At 52.9% G+C, this 18,071-nt stretch overlaps 1 protein-coding gene across 4 annotated transcripts in view; it reads right to left on the minus strand.

Moving 5' to 3' along the window:
* LOC137452008 (opioid-binding protein/cell adhesion molecule homolog) overlaps positions 1–18,071 on the minus strand; it is a 441,101-nt gene that overhangs the window by 91,521 nt on the left and 331,509 nt on the right. The window contains exons 1-2 of one of the 4 annotated variants that reach the window (XM_068160059.1): positions 10,535–11,083; positions 9,992–10,076 (exon numbers count right to left, since the gene is read on the minus strand). In XM_068160059.1, coding sequence (XP_068016160.1) covers positions 9,992–10,035 — 44 coding nt within the window. In that variant the 5' untranslated portion in view covers positions 10,036–10,076; positions 10,535–11,083. Of the gene's footprint in view, positions 1–9,991; positions 10,420–10,534; positions 11,084–18,071 lie in introns of those variants that run through there. The other 3 variants (XM_068160057.1, XM_068160056.1, XM_068160055.1) reach the window with 3 other exon arrangements.

An 18,071-nucleotide genomic window follows, 5' to 3' on the forward strand; every position in this document is an offset into this window, starting at 1 on the left:
GCAAAGCAGCAAAACCAACCACAGAACATCCTAACCCTCCAAGGCTGCTTGCAAGGACGGAAGGAGAAGTGATAGTCACCAAATCAGATATTCCTTATGAAGTGGCTGCTCAGCTGTGCTATCTAAAGATTATCACTTAAAGCAGTGTGTCCAGCTGCTGTAACAAGCACCCCTGGTTTAGGGCCGAGACAAATGAGGAGGAGGCCAACTGTGAGAGCAGTCACAGGAACTCTTTGCAAACTGGGACTGTGAGAGGCAGGCACAGTGCCCCCCTCTGCAGTGTTCACACCTAATCCTCCTCCAGAAACAAAAGAGCTGAGCTCCTGGAGCAGCCTGGTGAGCTGGGGGAAGGACACAGCTATCACCGCTCCCGAGCCCGGGGGAGTTTATTGTGCTTGCAAAAAAGATCTCCTGTACCCTATAGTGAGAGGATTAGCAGCAGTTCAGTCTCATCCCCTGCAGCTCAATAGCACTGCTTGTAACTACTGCTGCCTAGCAGAGCTCAGAAACCTAGCGTGGGGGTCGGCTTTTTGCTAGGTGAGAGGATCTTCCCCAGCCTGGCATCCCAGTCCTTGGAGAGGTCAGAGAATCACAGAACAGTTTGGGTTGGAAGGGACCTTAAAGATCATCCAGTTCCAAACCCCCTGCCATGGGCAGGGACATCTCCCTCCAGCCCAGGTTGCTCAAGGCCTCATCCAACCTGGCCTTGAACATCTACAGGGAAGGGACATCCACAACCACCCTGGGCAACCTGTGCCAGTCTCTCCCCACCCCTCACTGTAAAGAATTTCTTCCTCATCTCCAGTCACAATCCCCCCCTCTTCCAGCTCAAAGCCATTGTCCCTCATCCTGTCATTACAAGCCCTTGTAAAAAGTCCTTCCCCAGCACTCCTGTAGCCCCCTTCAGTCATTGGAAGGTCTGCTCAGAGCCTTCTCACCTCCAGGCAGAGCAGCCCCAACTCGCTTATGACAGCAAGAGGACTCCTCTTCCTACTGAAGAGCTGGACCAGACCATTGCATTCCCCAAAACAGGCACTGCTGAAGTAAAACCCCAGTGCTCTGCTTCCAATCTCCACCTGAGCAGGGGTCTAGCTCTCTGCCCTGCTGGAGTCTAGTCCTTCACCCATGGACTGGATGATGCCCCTGTACTCAGCACTGGTTAGGCCACACCTTGAGTCCTGTGTCCAGTTCTGGGCTCCTCAGTTTAGGAAAGATGTTGAGTTGCTGGAGGGTGTCCAGAGAAGGGCAACAAAGCTGAGGAGGGGTCTGGAGCACAGCCCTGTGAGGAGAGGCTGAGGGAGCTGGGGTTGCTTAGCCTGGAGAAGAGGAGGCTCAGGGCAGACCTTCTTGCTGTCTACAACTCCCTGAAGGGAGGTTGTAACCAGATGGGGGGTTGGTCTCTTCTCCCAGGCAAGCAGCACCAGAACAAGAGGACACAGTCTCAAGCTGTGCCAGGGGAGGTTCAGTCTGGATGGTAGGAAGAAATTCTACACAGAAAGAGAGGTTGGCCATTGGGATGTGCTGCCCAGGGAGGTGGTGGAATTCACCATCACTGGTTGTGTTTAGGAAGAGCCTGAATGGGGTGCTTGGTGCCATGGTTTAGTTGATTAGATGGTGTGGGGTGATAGGTTGGACTTGATGATCTCAAAGGTCTCTTCCAACCTAGTTAATTCTATTCTTTATTCCATATTCCATATTCTATAGTCTCCTATTCTATTCTATTCTATTCTATTCTATTCTATTCTATTCTATTCTATTCTATTCTATTCTATTCTATTCTATTCCATTCCATTCCATTCCATTCCATTCCATTCCATTCCATTCCATTCCATTCCATTCTCTCTCTGGAGGTCTCTTCCAGCCCCTGCCATTCTGTGATTCTATGTTTCTAAGGGGGGGGGGACTGTGAGGCTGCTCCAGCTTCACCAAAACAGGAAGGGAGCACAACTGGTGAGGCTGAGCACCCAGCTGCATGGCCTCAGCATCTGCCCTTCAGCAGCAGTGTTTGCCCTCATGCAAGAGTGCTGGGATGGAGGCAGCCTTCCTTCAACCCCCTTGACCTTTCCCCAGCCGCGCTCCCGATGGCTGCGATATCGCAGGGAAAATTAGCGGGCACTGTAATTATAACTATCAGGAGCAGCTAAGACAAGTTAAATACCAGCTACCTAGGGAGAAATTATGATGCCAGCCAGGAGGATCCAAATGCCAGAATCCTTGGCTGTAATTTTACTGAGGCGCTCCACCAGGCAGCGAGCTCTACCTTGGAAACGGCAGGTATATATTTAGCTGCTCCAGAAAACTTGGATTTTTTTTGGTGGGGGGGTGGAGGAGGAGGAGGAGGAGGAGGAGGAGGAGGAAGAGGAAGAGGGAGGAGGAGGAGGAGGCAGGGGGCAGCAATGGAGCAAGTCCTCACTAATCTGCTCTTGGCTACTCCCCACGCTTTTTAGCATCTGCGCGCACACACAAAAGGCAGCGACTGCATTTTCCATTTAGAATCATAGAATCACAGAACTGTCAGGGGTGGAAGGGACCTCAAGAATCAGCCAGCCCCAACCCCCCTGCCATGGGCAGGGACACCTCACACCACAGCAGGTTGCTCACAGCCACATCCAGCCTGGCTGCAAACACCTCCAGGCAGGAGGCTTCCACCACCTCCCTGGGCAACCTGGGCCAGGCTCTCACCACCCTCATGGGGAACAACTTCTTCCTAACAGCCAATCTGAAATCTACCCATTTCTAGTTTTGTTCCATTGCCCCCAGCCCCTGTCATTCCAGGGCACCAAGTGCCACATCCAATCCCCTCTTGAACACCTCCAGGGATGGGGACTCCACCCACCTCCCTGGGCAGCACATTCCAATGGCTAATAACTCTCTCAGTGAAGAACTTTCTCCTCACCTCCAGCCCAATCTTCTCCTGGCACAGCTTGAGACTGTGTCCTCTTCTTCTGGTGCTGCTTGCTTGAGAGAAAACACCAACCCCCACCTGGCTACAACCTCCCTTCAGGGAGTTGGAGAGAGCAAGAAGGTCTCCCCTGAGCTTCCTCTTCTCCAGGCTAAGCAAACCCCCAGCTCCCTCAGCCTCTCCTCACAGGGCTGTGCTCCAGACCCCACCTCCCCAGCCTCCTTGCCCTTCTCTGGACACCTTCAAGTCTCTCAATGTCCTTCTTAAACTGAGGAGCCCAGAACTGGACACAGGACTCAAGGTGTGGCCTAACCAGTGCTGAGCACAGGGCAGAATGACTTCCCCTGCGCCTGCTGGCCACACTATTTCTGCTGTGCCCCACTCTGCTCTTCCCCCACCACCCCCCCTTAAAAAAACTAAGAGTAAGAAGGAAAAAAAGAAAAATAATAGAAGGCAAGCAGCATTGTCAGAAATAATTAAAACTATAATTGCAAAAATAAATGGAAGAAAGGGCCTCTGATGGTGTTTCATTCTGGCTTTTCAGTTTTAATTGGAACTGTTCTCCTAGTTGCTAATTGACTAAAGTGCAGACAGTCGCAGAGCTCTGGATGTGAAGGAGCAGAGGTGCCCTGGTGTTTGGCTTTCCTCCACTGATAAATAACAACGGAGACCCCCCCCATGAGTGAACAGAATCATAGAACAGGCTGCTGATGGAGTCCCCAACCCTGAAGGTGTTCAAGAAACATGAGGACATGGCACTATGGGACATGGCTGAATGGCCATGGTGGTGTTGGGTTGCTGGTTGGACCGGATGATCTTAGAGGCCTTTTCCAACCAAAATTAGTCTAGGAATCACAGAGTGAATCAGTTTGGAATCATAGAATCCACCAATTTGGAAAATACCTCAGAGATCATCAAGTCCAACCTATTACCTAATACCTAACACCTCCTGACAACTAAACCATGGCTCCAAGTGCCACATTCAAGCCTTTCTTGAACACCTCCAGGGATGGTGACTCCACCACCTCCCTGGGCAGCACATTCCAATGGCCAATAACTCCTTCTGGGAAGAGCTTTCTCCTCACCTCCAGCCTAAACTTCCCCTGGTACAGCTTGAGACTGTGTCCTCTTGTTCTGGTGCTGGTTGTCTGGGAGAAGAGACCAGCCCTCACCTGGCTACCACCTCCTTTCAGGAAGCTGTAGAGAACAGACTCATAGAGGGAAGGGACCCTTGAAGGTTGTCTTGTCCAAAACCCTGCACAGTGAGCAGGGACAGCTCCAGAATCTGCCTTTAAATACAGGAGAAAAGCAGCTCTGTATTATTTAACCTTCTGAAAAGCCCTAGAATGGGGTGGCTTGGAAGAGACCTCAAAGAACATGGACCTGGGCAGGGATACCTCCCACTAGCCCAGGATGCTCAAGGCCCCATGCAACCTTGACCACCTCTTGGGAGAGGACATCCACAACCTCTCCGGGCTACCTGTTCCAGTGTCTCACCACCCTCACTGGAATGAATCTCTTCCTAATCTCCAGTCTCAATCTCCCCTCATCAAGCTTCAGACTATTTTTTCTCTTGCTATCCTGCCTGCCTGAGGTATTTAGCACCACCTGTGAACACTCCTCACTAACAATCAGCTGCTGTTGGCTCCATTTTACAGCTGAGGAAACTGAGGCAGAGAAGGAGGAGAGGCCACCTTAAGGTCTGATGTCTTTTGAATGGCAACCAAGGAGGAAAACGCAGGAGAAACCTCCTTCCAACTGCTGAAACATGCACTCCCTTCTCTGAAAAGGAAAGAGAGAAAGGGATGGAGGAAGGGAAAAGGAAGGAAAAGGAAGGAAAAGGAAGGAAAAGGAAGGAAAAGGAAGGAAAAGGAAGGAAAAGGAAGGAAAAGGAAGGAAAAGGAAGGAAAAGGAAGGAAAAGGAAGGAAAAGGAAGGAAAAGGAAAGGAAAAGGAAGGAAAAGGAAGGAAAAGGAAGGAAAAGGAAGGAAGGAAGGAAGGAAGGAAGGAAGGAAGGAAGGAAGGAAGGAAGGAAGGAAGGAAGGAAGGAAGGAAGGAAGGAAGGAAGGAAGGAAGGAAGGAAGGAAGGAAGGAAGGAAGGAAGGAAAAAAGCAAATACATCCAGTTCTGGAGCCTCTGTTACAAGAAGGATCTGGAGGTGCTGGAAGGTGTCCAGAGAAGGGCCATGAGGATGAGCAGAGGGCTGGAGCTGCTCTGCTATGGCAACAGACTGAAAGAGTTGGAGTGGTTCAGTCTGGAGAAGAGAAGACTCCAAGGAGACCTTCTTGTGGCCTTCCAGTGTCTGAAGGGGGCTCCAAGAAAGCTGGGGAGGGATGTTTCAGTGTGTCAGGGAGTGATAGGACTGGGGAGAATGGAACAAAACTAGAAGTGGGGAGATTGAGATTGGATGTCAGGAAGAAGTTCTTCCCCCAGGAGGGCAGTGAGACACTGGCACAGGTTGCCCAGGGAGGTGGTGGAAGCCTCCTGCCTGGAGGGTTTTACAGCCAGGCTGGATGTGTCTGTGAGCAACCTGCTGTGGTGTGAGGTGTCCCTGCCCATGGCAGGGGGGTTGGGGCTGGCTGATCCTTGAAGTCCCTTCCAACCCTGACAGTTCTATGAATCTATGATTTCTTAAATGCAGATAAACCTCTAAAGCCTGGAAATCTTGAGCAGCTGTTGTTTTATGTCTTTATGAACTGTGCTGATGTTTGTAACAAAAGGTCTGGCTGCTGGTGGCACAGAGCCCTCCCATCCCTTCTGCGAGACATTTTAACGCCGCTTGAACGTTTGCCACAGCAGCGCTTCCACCCCTGCCTGCACCTCACCTTCGCTGGTGGAGATGATTCCACCACTGTGATGCAGCTGGGATAAAACACAGCCCAAGGTTTCCAGCCAGGATTTCCAGCCCCTTGGGACTGCTGAGAGTGCTGGGGACCTGCCAGCCATGCCCCCATAGCAACCCAGGGATGGATGCCTTGTGCCCCGCAGCTCACAGGGCGTGCAGCCAAGAAGCGTCGTGCACAGAAAGCTGAGACTCGGTGGCACTCTTCCCAAAAGCAGAGACTTAATCCTTGTTTCCACATCAAATCCCAGCTGGGAAATTAAAAAGTGACCTTCTTCAACCTCTCTGTCCATTACCAGTGTGTTCCTTGCTTCGTTTCGTGTCCCAGACTGGGGGGTAACAGAGGTTACCGCTGCCAGCTGAGCACCTGCCCTGCTCCACGGGCAGAAGGTTTTGTGTTTCAGAGTCAGGTAAGAGGCAGCTGGATTTTTCATTTGAACAGTAGGCAGAGAATTTGCCAACTGCCTGGAGCTCCCCAGAGAGGAGAGGTGCCTGATGATTAGGGGAATTATTTGTTCTTCCAATAAATACCAGCAAATTATCAACAATCTCTGCTTAAAACAGAGGAATTGTTTGACGCCGATCTAAGATGACCTAGAAGCTGCCTGTAGATGGAGCTTTGGTTTCTGCAAGGATTTCATTCCTGAGCCTCCCACCAAAAAAAAAAACAGAAAAAAGGGCAAGAAAAAGGGTGGGGAGCTGGAGATGGAAGAGCCCCAAATCCAATACAGGAAACCCACAACCGGTCTGAAAGGCCTCCAGGTTTCCTCCGCTGCTAACATGCGGTTCTGCTCCCTCTCTTCTCCTCATGTCTGCAGTGAAAGTCTGGTTAAAGAGCAGGTCTCAGAAAGGAAAGAGCTTTCATCAGCCCTGGGAGACTCCAAGGCTCAGCCCAACTCATGACCAGACAGCAACTCCATATAGAATCAGTAAGGGTTGGAAGGGACCACAAGGATCATCTAGTTCCAACCCCCCTGCCTTGGCCATGGACACCCCACACTAGATCAGCTTGGCCAGAGCTTCAGCCAGCCTGGGCTTAAACACCTCCAGGGATGGAATCTCCCCACCTCCAGCTTCATTCCATTCCCCCTAGTCCTAGCACTCCCTGAGATCCTGAGCAGTCCCTCCCCAGCCTTCTTGTAGGCCCCCTTCAGATACTGATATGAAGCATGATGGGACAGGTCTGACCCTTCCAGACCTAGCAGCAGCATGACTAATTCTGCAAGCAGCAAGCTGGAATTACCATTCTCAGCTTCTCAATCACAGAATCACCAAGGTTGGGAGAGACCTCAAAAATCATCAAGTCCAACCTGTCACCACAGACCTCATGACTATACCATAGCACCAAGTGCCACATCCAATCCCCTCTTGAACACCTCCAGGGATGGGGACTCCACCACCTCCCTGGGCAGCACATTCCAATGGCTAACAACTCTCTCTGGGAAGAACTTTCTCTTCACCTCCAGCCTAAACTTCCCCTGATACAGCTTGAGACTGTGTCCTCTTGCTCTAGTGCTGGTTGCCTGGGAGAAGAGACCAGCCCCCTCCTGGCTGCAACCTCCCTTCAGGTAGTTGTAGACAGCAATAAGGTCTCCCCTGAGCCTCCTCTTCTCCAGGCTCAAGGCCCAGTTCCTCAGTTTAAACCCCAAGGAAGGTGCCATTTTGCAGGGAGGGCAGCAGAGGACACCACATCTGCTCCTACAATGGGTGCCCAGACCATGAGAAAACTCCATCATGCCAAATATCTACCAAAAGCATCATCCCCATGGAAAGGCTGCCCAGGGATGTTGGCCCTTCCTGGCTCTTCATAGGATATTGCAGTCTGCAAACAAATCCCAGCCACACCTTCAGGATGTTTCACCTTTGGGCTGCTGTGCTCAACCCATGGTTGACATCTCTTGGGGTTGCTCCAGGTGATGCCTTGTCCACCTCCAGACCCAAGGGCAGACAGAAAACTGCTTGCTGTTCAGAGGAGCAGAAGTAGGGAAATAGAATCACAGGACCATTTCAGGTGGAAGAGACCTTTACAAACAGCAGGTTAAGCCACCACTAAACCATGTCCCTCAGCACCACATCTACACAGCTTTTCAATCCCTTCAGGGGTGGGGACTCCACCACTTCTCTGAGCAGCCAGGAGGGCAGGTGGGACCATTGGAAAACAGCAGTGCAAGAGAAGATGGGAGAAATGGAGGGTAAATGGGAGCTGGAGGCCAAAAACCTGACTGCAGCAGGGCAAAACTAAACTGGAGGACAAAAAGAAAGGGAGTGACAGCCTGGCCAGGAGCAGCTGGCAGGGGATAAATGGGTAGAGAAGTGCTTTGGGGGCTCCTCTAAGAACCTTTGAGGTGCTCAGTGTCCCTCCAAGGGACGCAGAGTTTCATATGGGAAGGCTGAAACTCCCCAGTGCTCCAGGGCTGGCTGCTTCATAAACATCCCCCCTCCCAAACCAGGCAGAAAAGAGGCCAGAAGCGTTGGGGGGGGGGGGGGAAGGAAAGAGAAAAATAGTCACCCAAAAACCGGAGATCCAAGTCAGCCCTCTGCTGGCAGCAGGCTCAGAAAGAGCTGAAGCCACAGGGTCTCCGGGGAAAGGGCTCAACATCCTGCATAGTGCATCCACAGCAGGCCCCCATCCTGCTCTGACCTCCGTGAGCATTGCCTTGGAGAGTCCCAACCCCACGCTTCACTGGGGAGACAAATTCAGACAGCGAGGAAAAGAGCACCAAGGCCAAAGGCATCTCTCTGGGGGGCTGTCTCCTCTTTAAACTGCCTTGCTCAGTCCAGCACACAGTAATCATTGCTGCTGTTCAATTATGAGGAGCACAAGGAAACTGCTCTGCTGCTGTGCCACGGCCCCCAGTTACACGGGGTGATGACAAGTGTGTCCCACTGGGGCCCTGGCTGGAACCAAGGACTAGGGATGTGCCCAGCACAGGCAACATCCCAAAGTCTGGCAGGCGCCGTGCTGGGAGGCAGACAGACAAACAACCAACGCCTCTCCGAGCAGCACAGCCCTCGAACCAGAGACTGGAGCCCTCCACCACATTGTGCACTGAACATCTGTCTCCCCTTTCCATCAGCCACGGGAAGCCTGCCTGGTTCCCCTGCCCATGCCTCCACCACCCAGGCAAGCAGAGCATCCACTGCCCCAGCCGGCAGGAGCTGCTCATCCCTGCTGATGGAGAGCACGACACACTCGGCTTGCTTGTGCCTTCCCTGTGCCCGGCTCTGGGAAGAGCAGCTGCTCTCTACTGCAGCTCTGTTCCTCCTGCTCGGAGCCAGTGAGCAGCCAGCCTGACGTCGGGGGGCACACACTGCTCGCTGCTGCAGAGACATCACCAGACTAACTCCTCCAGACTCACTTACTCCAGCCTCACTCCCCAACCATCCCTCTGCTGCTAGCTCCAAGTCTCAGGATTGCTTGGCCAGCTGGATTAAGCAGTTTAGGTCCTCCCCGGGCTGCCTGAAACACAACCCAAAGCTCCAGACAAGAGCCGACCACCCTCTCATTAAGGCTGGGCGGCTATCTGCTCATCTGGCCACGCTGCCGAGATGTCTGTAGAGAGCTGCTCTCCTACACGGGTAATGCACCAGGTACACCTGTAACTCATTCAGGGGATGAAAAGGGACGCTGCTGTATTGTGCAGCGCAGAAGTGGCCCATCTGCATATAAGCCGCCTTGCCTCCCTCCTACAGCAAACAGCATAAGGTAAAACATCCATCAGAATTCATAAGATGCACCCCTGGAGTAAAAGATTGATTTGATATTAACAGATCCGTGCAGAGACTATAAAGTGATCAAGGCGAAACGCTGACACCTCGGAGGCATCGCAGCCCTGGCAAGCCGCTGGCAATGCAGGCAGTGCAGACCCCCGCCCCCCTTCCCCTCCCCTCCCACACCGACAACACGCACCCAGACAACTTTGGGAGCGCCAGGCAGCAGCGCTCACTCCCTGTCTGCCACCTAAGCCCCTTTGTCAGCACCACGTCTGGCACCGCCAGCCCCGCACCGGCACCGACGGGAGGCCGCCAGCCCCGCGCTCCGACCCCCTCCTCCCGCCAGCATCAGCACATCGGTCCCCACCAAAGTGTTCCTTGTCACCATGGGGATGAGCCTTCAGCATGCATGCAAAGTCTACAGCCGGTCCCAGGACCCTCAAGCAGCCCTGTTCAGAGCACAGCATCGCCCCAAAAGCCATTGGTAGGACGCTTCCCCCCACACCCCCAAGGTAGAAAGCCAGCGTCTCCTACCTGAGCGTGGCACTCTCCCCTTGCCGCACAGTCACGTTGTCCATAGCTTTGGGGAAGGTGGCATCTCCGCTGCGCACGGGCACTCCTGCGGGCACAAGGAAGAGCAGCCTGAGACAGAGGACGACTAGGCACCTCCAGGGCAGGGCTAAGCACCCACCGACCCCCATCCTGGGCAGCAGGGACTTTTCCAACAGGCCAAAAAAACCACCAAAAACAAAAACAAAAACACACCCGACAAGGCCACCGGGAGCGAAAAGTAAGGGGGTGGGGGTGGGGGGGGGTGGGGGGAAAGATGAAGAGGAGGAGGAGGGAGAGGAAGGAGGGGAGCAAAACAACCGGGGCGAGCGATGCGGAGCTCCACGGAGATCAGGAGCAAGGCAGCCTGCGAGCACTGAGCCTGCCGAGCGGCATCCGGAGGGAGTCCCCAGTATCCTTGGGTGAGGGAGGAGGACGGGAGGGGAGGAGGAGGAGGAGGAAGAGGAGGAGGAGAAGGTGCAGAGCAAGAGATGAAGGTCACAGATGTGTGTCTGCTGGAGACGCTACTTTAAGATTCAGTTGGGCACGCGCTGCGGAGATCTGGCATCAAAAGTTTATAACCCAAGGAGGAAACGTAAGTGTCTCTGGCAGGAAAAAGGGAGGGCGGCCATAAAAAGAGGCTGGGGGAGCAAAAGGGGCTGGGAGTTGGGTTGTTTGCTGGCTGTTGCTCTTTTCTTTAAATAATAGAGGGAGAGAGAAAAAAAAACCAGGGGAAAAAAAAGACCCCAAACACCCAAAAGCTCCCCGGAACGCCGATTCTGTCGCAAGATCGAAACTTCCCCGCGGAGCTGCAGGCGATGGGATGCGAGGCTGGCAAACGGGGTCTCGCTGCTCCTCGGCTCTGGAGAAGGGGTGCCCGGACGCCCCCCCCAAGCCGGGGGGCTCGGGGGTGGGAGGTTGCTCTCAGGCGAAGCAGGGGGCGGCCGGGGCTCGGGGTGGCGGCGGCAGCAGCATCCCAGAGCCGGCCGGCAGCATCCCTGGGCGGCGCGGAGGCTGATTTCCCGGGGTTGTCATGGCAGCGGCTCCATCACTGACCGGCACTTTGGCTCCCGCACCCCCGGCACAGCCCCGCACACACACAGCGGCGGGGAGGGGGGAGCGCGGCGGCAGCGCCTCCTGAACACGCCAGCTCTTAACCCCTGCTGCACCGTGCTTCTGGAGAGCAAGGGGGACCCGGCTGTACCCAGCAGCCCCACTCCCTGACATTGAGATCCTGGCAATAGGAAGCCCAAAGGCTTTCCACCCCACCACTCACCACAGGACATCTCCTTTGGAGACACTCAGAGAACATGGTTTGGGTTTGTCTCTTCAAAGGGGAACTGAGGGCACCAAGATCTCATTGACCATTTACAGGCATCTGTCTCTGTGCCTACAAAAGGAAACCAACCTCCCTCTGCCATCCCCCCATGCTGCATCTCCCCAATCAACCTCATTCTGCCATCTTCCCATGCTGCATCTCCCCAGCCAACCTCACTCTGCCATCTCCCCATGCTGCATCTCCCCAAACAACCTCATTCTGCCATCTTGCCATGCTGCATCTCCCCAGCCAACCTCACTCTGCCACCTCCCCATGCTGCATCTCCCCAGCCAACCTCACTCTGCCACCTCCCCACATGCTGCATCTCCCCAAACAACCTCATTCTGCCATCTTCCCATGCTGCATCTCCCCAGCCAACCTCACTCTGCCACCTCCCCACATGCTGCATCTCCCCAAACAACCTCCTGCTGCCATTTTCCCATGCTGTGCCTCCCCACACCAAGGCAGAACCACAGAATTGTAGAAACATAGGATTGTTTTGGTTGATAAAGACCTCTAAGATCATTGAGTCCAACTGTCATAAGCTGGACCTCAGTTGGATGCCTTCCTCCAAAGCACATCTGCCCCTTCTACTGAATGCATCCTGGGGAACCTGTCCCTTCCCGAAGCATAACGACCAAGTGAATGAGTTTTAGCTATCTGGGGACCCTAACGCCACCCAGAGACCCAAACACAGCTGCTAAAGCTGACAAAGAGTTTTTGCAAGGGTTTGTAACCCAGTTACCAGCACAGCAGGTCCGTTGTGTTTGGCAGTGGGATGTGCTGCCCCTGAATCCACTGCTCGCCACAGGCTAGCACTGCAGAGCTGTGCGCTGGCTCCCGGCACCAGCTGTGGCTGCAGGCACCAGAGAGATGCTCGCTGCAGCTTGGATAAATAGGACAGACCAGGAGCAGAGGGAAGCAGGGAGAAAAGCAGGGCTGAGTTTTCCATCAGAAAGCTCATCAGCTGCTGAAAAGTTGGCTGAACCCCTGGCCACACAGGTTGGCTGCTTTGATGCCAGGCATCCTTCAAGGGGAAGGATGAAGAGGAAGGACACCTCATCTTCATCCTGCCCTGGCCCAGAGAAACTGTGTCTGCTGGCAGGGAGGGAAAAGCAGCAGAATGGAGTCAGCACAAACCCATTGCAGCTCCCTACCAGTGAGATAGCTTGACCTCAGGCACTGCTGTTCTTCATCCAGAAGCAGGGCAAGGTCCATCAGGGAGGCTGCTGCAGGGACCAGAAGCTCTGCTGGGTGAAATGGAGTTGGGATAGGAAACTGTAGACACAGAGTGTGTGTAGCAGAAAGGCTGCCAGAGCCTCTGCAATCCAGGGAAGGTGAAATTTAAAGGTATTAAAAAATATCAATAATAAAAACAAAAAGTCTGTCTGTGTCTGAAAGAGCATCTGAGGAGGCTGGAGACATGAGCAGATGCACAGGCAGGGCTGCATGAACAGACAGACAGACAGCTAAATGGGCTGTTACAGACAGCTGGGCCCAGGTAAGCATATCTGGGGCATGAGGGAGGGGAAAAAGAGGGCAGGACAGGGAAGGTTATCAAGATTTACGTAACAGAAACCTGCCCAGCTGGGTAGGGACCCAGCAGCCTGGAACAGCCATGCAGGAGCCTGCTGGGTGTCTGTTTCATACACACTCAACCCTTCAGAAGCCACTTTGAGCATCCAACAGCACATGTAGGTGAGGCAGAGAAGCCTCTCCCACTCTGGGCTTCTGCACCACCCCATCACAAAGATCTCCCAGTCTCGTTGCTCTGGTTAACTCCACCTCCCGAGTGAGCAGGCTACCATCCAGGCAAGGGAGCAAGCTGGGACATGGGGGAGAAAAGGGCAGGGGAAAAAGAGCTCTGAATCCAGGAAGCTACAGAATCTGGATGCCACAGAGCAAGTCAGCAGACAGGAAAGCAGAGCCACTCGAGTAGCCAGACAGTCTGCAGACCTGAGGTGCTCTGGGGGAGTCACAAGGGTGGCCTCAGCTGAGGTCCACGTCTAAAAATATCGCCTAGCCGAGAGGGACTCAGAGGCTGGCACAGGCCCTGGGGGCACCAGGCATATGGCAGTGGCAGAGCCTGCTCCTCACAGTGACATTAACAAGCCCTGACCTTCTCTCATCATCCCAGAGGCTCAGAAAGAAACTGAGACTGCAAGGACGAGTCCCTCCACCTCCTCATCTCCCGCCTCCCAGCTGATTGTCAATCTCAGCTTTTATTAGTGGTGCAGTTCGGCCTCTATCTCCCTCGGAGATTTCTCCCTCGTTGCTCTAATCAGGAGCTTGCAAATGTCAAGAGTACAGGCCTGGAAGTAATTAGTGAAGGACTGGAGCCCAGGGGCCACAGAGCTGCTCAGCAGCAGCTCTGCTCCAGCGTGGGAGCAGCCTGCAGCCACCAGGACCTATGTCCAGCTGCCCTGGATCGGATTCTGCATCCTACCTGCTGTTCCTGGATTATTTTCCTCTTCCACACATGGTTCAGGGGATGTTGAGATGCTCACTGTGCAGCAGGGAGCCCAGATTCCCTGAGATGAATGCAGGGAGAGATGGGGAGACTCCAACCATGCTGGGACCTTATACCCTTGGCCAGCATCACCTCATAAAAGCACAGAGTGCCAGGTTGGAAGGGACCCCAAGGATCCCCTGGTCCAATCTTTCTAGGTAACAGTAGGGTTGAAATGAGCTGGCCCAGCACCCTGGCAAGCTGAGTCTTGGAACTGTCCCATGTAGAGAAATTCACTGCATCCCCTGGGAGATGATTCCAATGTCTGACTGTTCTCATGGGGAAAAAACTGTCTTCTGCAGTTCCCAGCAGTAGCTTCTCTCCATCACCCCTTGTCTTTTCCATGGGATTCCTTAGCAAAAAGAAGTCTCTATTCTCCTGGTAGCCATCCTTTAAGTCCTGGCCCATGGTGATAAGGTCACCCCTAAGCCTTCTCTTCTGAAGGCTGAGCAAACACAGCTCTCTCAGCCTAAAAAGTCCCTCCCTAGCTTTCTTGTAGCCCCCTTCAGGTACTGGAAGGCTGCAACTGAATCATAGAATCAAAAAGGTTGGAAAAGACCTCAAAGACCATCAAGTCCAACCTGTCTCCCAAGACCTCATGACTACTAAACCATGGCTTCAAGTGCCACATCCAGTCCCTCTTTGAACACCTTCTGACATGACAGAGCTTCCTTTTCATTTTCTGAGATGAATAGAATAGGATAGAATAGAATAGAATAGAGTAGAGTAGAATAGAATAGAATAGAATAGAATAGAATAGAATAGAATAGAATAGAATAGAATAGAATAGAATAGAATAGAACAGAATAGAATAGAATAGAATAGAATAGAACAGAACAGAACAGAACAGAACAGAACAGAATAGAAGAGAATAGAATAGAATAGACCAGGTTGCAAGAGACCTTCAAGATCATCGTGTTGAATGTTGGTGCCTCCAAACCTTTCAGCCTTGTTAAGAGCTGAAGGGGTTAATGTCACACCCAGGAAAGGAAAAACCCAGCTGAGCTGCAGCAGAGAGCAGTCCTGGGAGTACCTGGGCTTGTTTAATCAAAGTGCTAATCCTTGCTCCCAGGGATTCATCCTCCAGCACTGGTGGAAGTGGAAGATCTCCAGATCTCCCTCTGGAAAGCCCAGAAAAGCTCTTCCAAAGCCGCCAGCTCCTCTGTAGTCCCCAGCTGGCAGGCAGCTGCTCACTCCTTGCTGAACATGGGGCTCTTCTAAGGCATCTCTCTCCTGGGTCACGTGGAATCGCTAATCCTGAACATCTTGGCCACACTATCTGGCCAAGATATGTGCAGCACCTCCATGGTGAATCGAGAGCTGTGTCTTGTTGGGCTCCTGCTACGTACAGATGGTGTCTGGGCTCGGGGCTATAAGATTTTTAACTAATATCTTTCTGCACTATTATCCCTTCCTCCCTTTTCTCCCACCTCCTCTTTCTCTCCCTCCTTCTCTCCATCTGTCCTTACCCCCCACTCTTCTCCACCTTTTCTCTTGCACACTTGCAGCTGCTAATTTTTCCCCAGCATATTTGGCAACCCATCCCAACACCTCTTCCCCCACACTCCACCGCCCTGCTTCTTCTTGCTTTCCCCATTTTCTGCTGAATATTCTTATTTCTTCACCCAAAAGCAAGAGCACCATGCACAGGCAGGAGGAGCACACACACAGCAAAGTAGCACAGCAGGGAGAATCACATCTCACAGCCCTGGGGTAGAGCTGGAGTGGATCCAGAGAAGGGTGACAAAGCTGGGGAAGGATCTGGAGAACAGGGCTGGTGAGGAGCAGCTGAGGGAACTGGGGGTGTTTAGTCTGGAGGAAAGGAGGCTGAAGGGAGACCTCCTTGCTCTCTACAGCCCTCTGAAAGGAGGTGGGGGTTGGTCTCCTCCTAAGCAGCAAATGACAGGATAAGAGGAAATGGCCTCAGGTTGCACCAGGGAAGGTTTAGTTTGAGAATATGGAAAGAAACTTCTTCACTGAAAGGCTTCTCCAACCCCCAGAACAGGCTCAGCAGGGAGGTGGTTGAATTCCCATCCCTGGAGGTGTTTCAAAGAGGCAGAGCTCTGGTGTTGAAGGACATGGCTTAGCACCAGCCTTGGTAGAGTTAGAGACTCTTTGGATGACCTTAAAAGCCTTTTCCAACCAAAGCAATTCATAGAATCATAGAATTGTTAGGGCTGGAAGGGACCTCAAGGATCATCCAGTTCCAAACCCCTGCCATGACCAAGGACACCTCACACTACAGCAGGTTGCTCACAGCCACATCCAGCCTGGCTGCAAAAAACCTCCAGGGATGAGGCTTCCACCACCTCCCTGAGCAACCTGTGCCAGTATCTGTGATTCCATGAGCACATGGGAAAGGGATGGACACAGCACAACATCCCCCTCCCCCTGTCTACTTGCCCAGGATGAAAGCCTTAGGACAGTCTTTCCCAGCCGGCCTGACCACCGCCTGGCCCATAGCACACACATACAGAGACAGAGAGCTCTCCCCCTCCACCACTCCCCCTCTCCCCCCACCTCTCTGCAGCAGAATTTATTTGTCCCACTTAATTTTTCCAGTTGTTTTATCTTGTTTTATCTTCACACTAAATCAGGGCTCGCTCTGCAAACTGAACTTTTATTTCCCCGTGCTGTTGCATTTAATGCGTTTTATCGTGTGAATTTAGCCAAGGAAACAAAAGAAAAGGCCAACCCAAACACAACAGCCAGCTGAGGTAACAGCACACCAAAAAAAAACCTCCAACCAACGACAACCCACAAATCCCAGAGCCTCGATTCCTCACGTTGATTGTGGTGCTTGAGCTTGCCTGGGAAGGAAATGTCACCTCCAGGCTCCCGCTCCTTGCTGACATTCAACTGCTGGAGTGGATGAATGAGGTGGGAGAGCTCCCACCTCTGGAACCACTCCAGATCAGGCTGGATGGAGCTCTGAGCAACCTGCTGTAGTTGTAGATATCCCTGCTTACTGCTGGGCAGGTGGGCTAGATGGGCTTTCAAAGTCCCTTCCAACCCAGACCATTCCATGGCCATGTAGCCCTTCCAACACCATAGGATAGGATAGGAGAAAATAGAATGGAATGGAATGGAATGGAATGGAATGGAATGGAATGGAATGGAATGGACCAGGTTGGAGGCTGAGGGAGCTGGGGTTGCTTAGCCTGGAGAAGAGGAGGCTCAGAGGAGACTTTATTGCTGTCTCCAACTATCTGAAGGGAGGTTGTACCCGGGTGGGGGTTGGTCTCTTCTCCCAGGCAATCAGCACCTGAACAACCAGAATTAACCAGGTTGGAAAAGACCTTTGAGATCATCAAGCCCAACCTATCACCCAACACCATCTGATCAACTAAACCATGGCACAAAGTGCCTCATCCAGGCTCCTCTTAAAGACCTCTAGTGCCAGTGACTCCACCACCTCCCTGGGCAGCACATGCCAATGGCCAATCTCTCTTTCTATGAAGAACTTCCTCCTAACATCCAGCCTGAACCTCCCCTGGCACAGCTTGAGACTGTATCCTCTTGTTCTGCTGCTGGCTGCCTGGGAGAAGAGACCAACCCCCACTTGGCTACAACCTCCCTTCAGGGAGTTGTAGAGAGCAATGCCCAAGACTGGATATTAGGGAAAATTTCTTTACTGCAAGAGTGGTCAGGCACTGAACAGGCTGCCCAGGGAGGTGGTGGAGTCCCCATCCCTGGAGGTGTTCAAGAAATGTGTGGCCATGGCACTTTGGGACCGTGGTTGAATATCCATGGTGGGCTGAAGTTGGACTTGATGACCTTGACGGCCTTTTACAACCAAAACAATTCTGTGATTGTATGATATGCAGGCACAAACCCCTCCCTACTTCCATTAAATCCTTTCAGGAACACGCAAACCCAGCCTGGGGCTGGGGGGGAACTCACAGTTTCCACGTGGTGAGGCAGGTCATAGGTGAAGAGGACCTGCACCACCTCCTCAGCTCCACCAGGGTGGTTGTGGGTTTTCCCGAGCTCACTTTACACTCAATGCTCACCATGCCGCTGACGTCCTCAGCTGACCCAGAGCCATATGGTGTGCTTATACTGCCTGTAAACCTGACAACTGGAATTCAAACTGGAGGTGGCTCTGCAGACACCCACCTCAGAGAGCTGAAAGCAGCCTCCCTCACTACACCAAACACTAGGGGAAACAAAACTCCCAACTCCCTGTGCTGCTCAACCCATGCTCGAAGGGGCTGAGATCCCCAGGCATGGATGGT

Source organism: Melanerpes formicivorus, unplaced genomic scaffold (assembly GCF_026170545.1).
Source record: "Melanerpes formicivorus ecotype bairdi unplaced genomic scaffold, bMelFor1.0.p_v2 SCAF_47, whole genome shotgun sequence".
In the NCBI taxonomy this organism is placed as follows: Eukaryota; Metazoa; Chordata; class Aves; order Piciformes; family Picidae; genus Melanerpes; species Melanerpes formicivorus.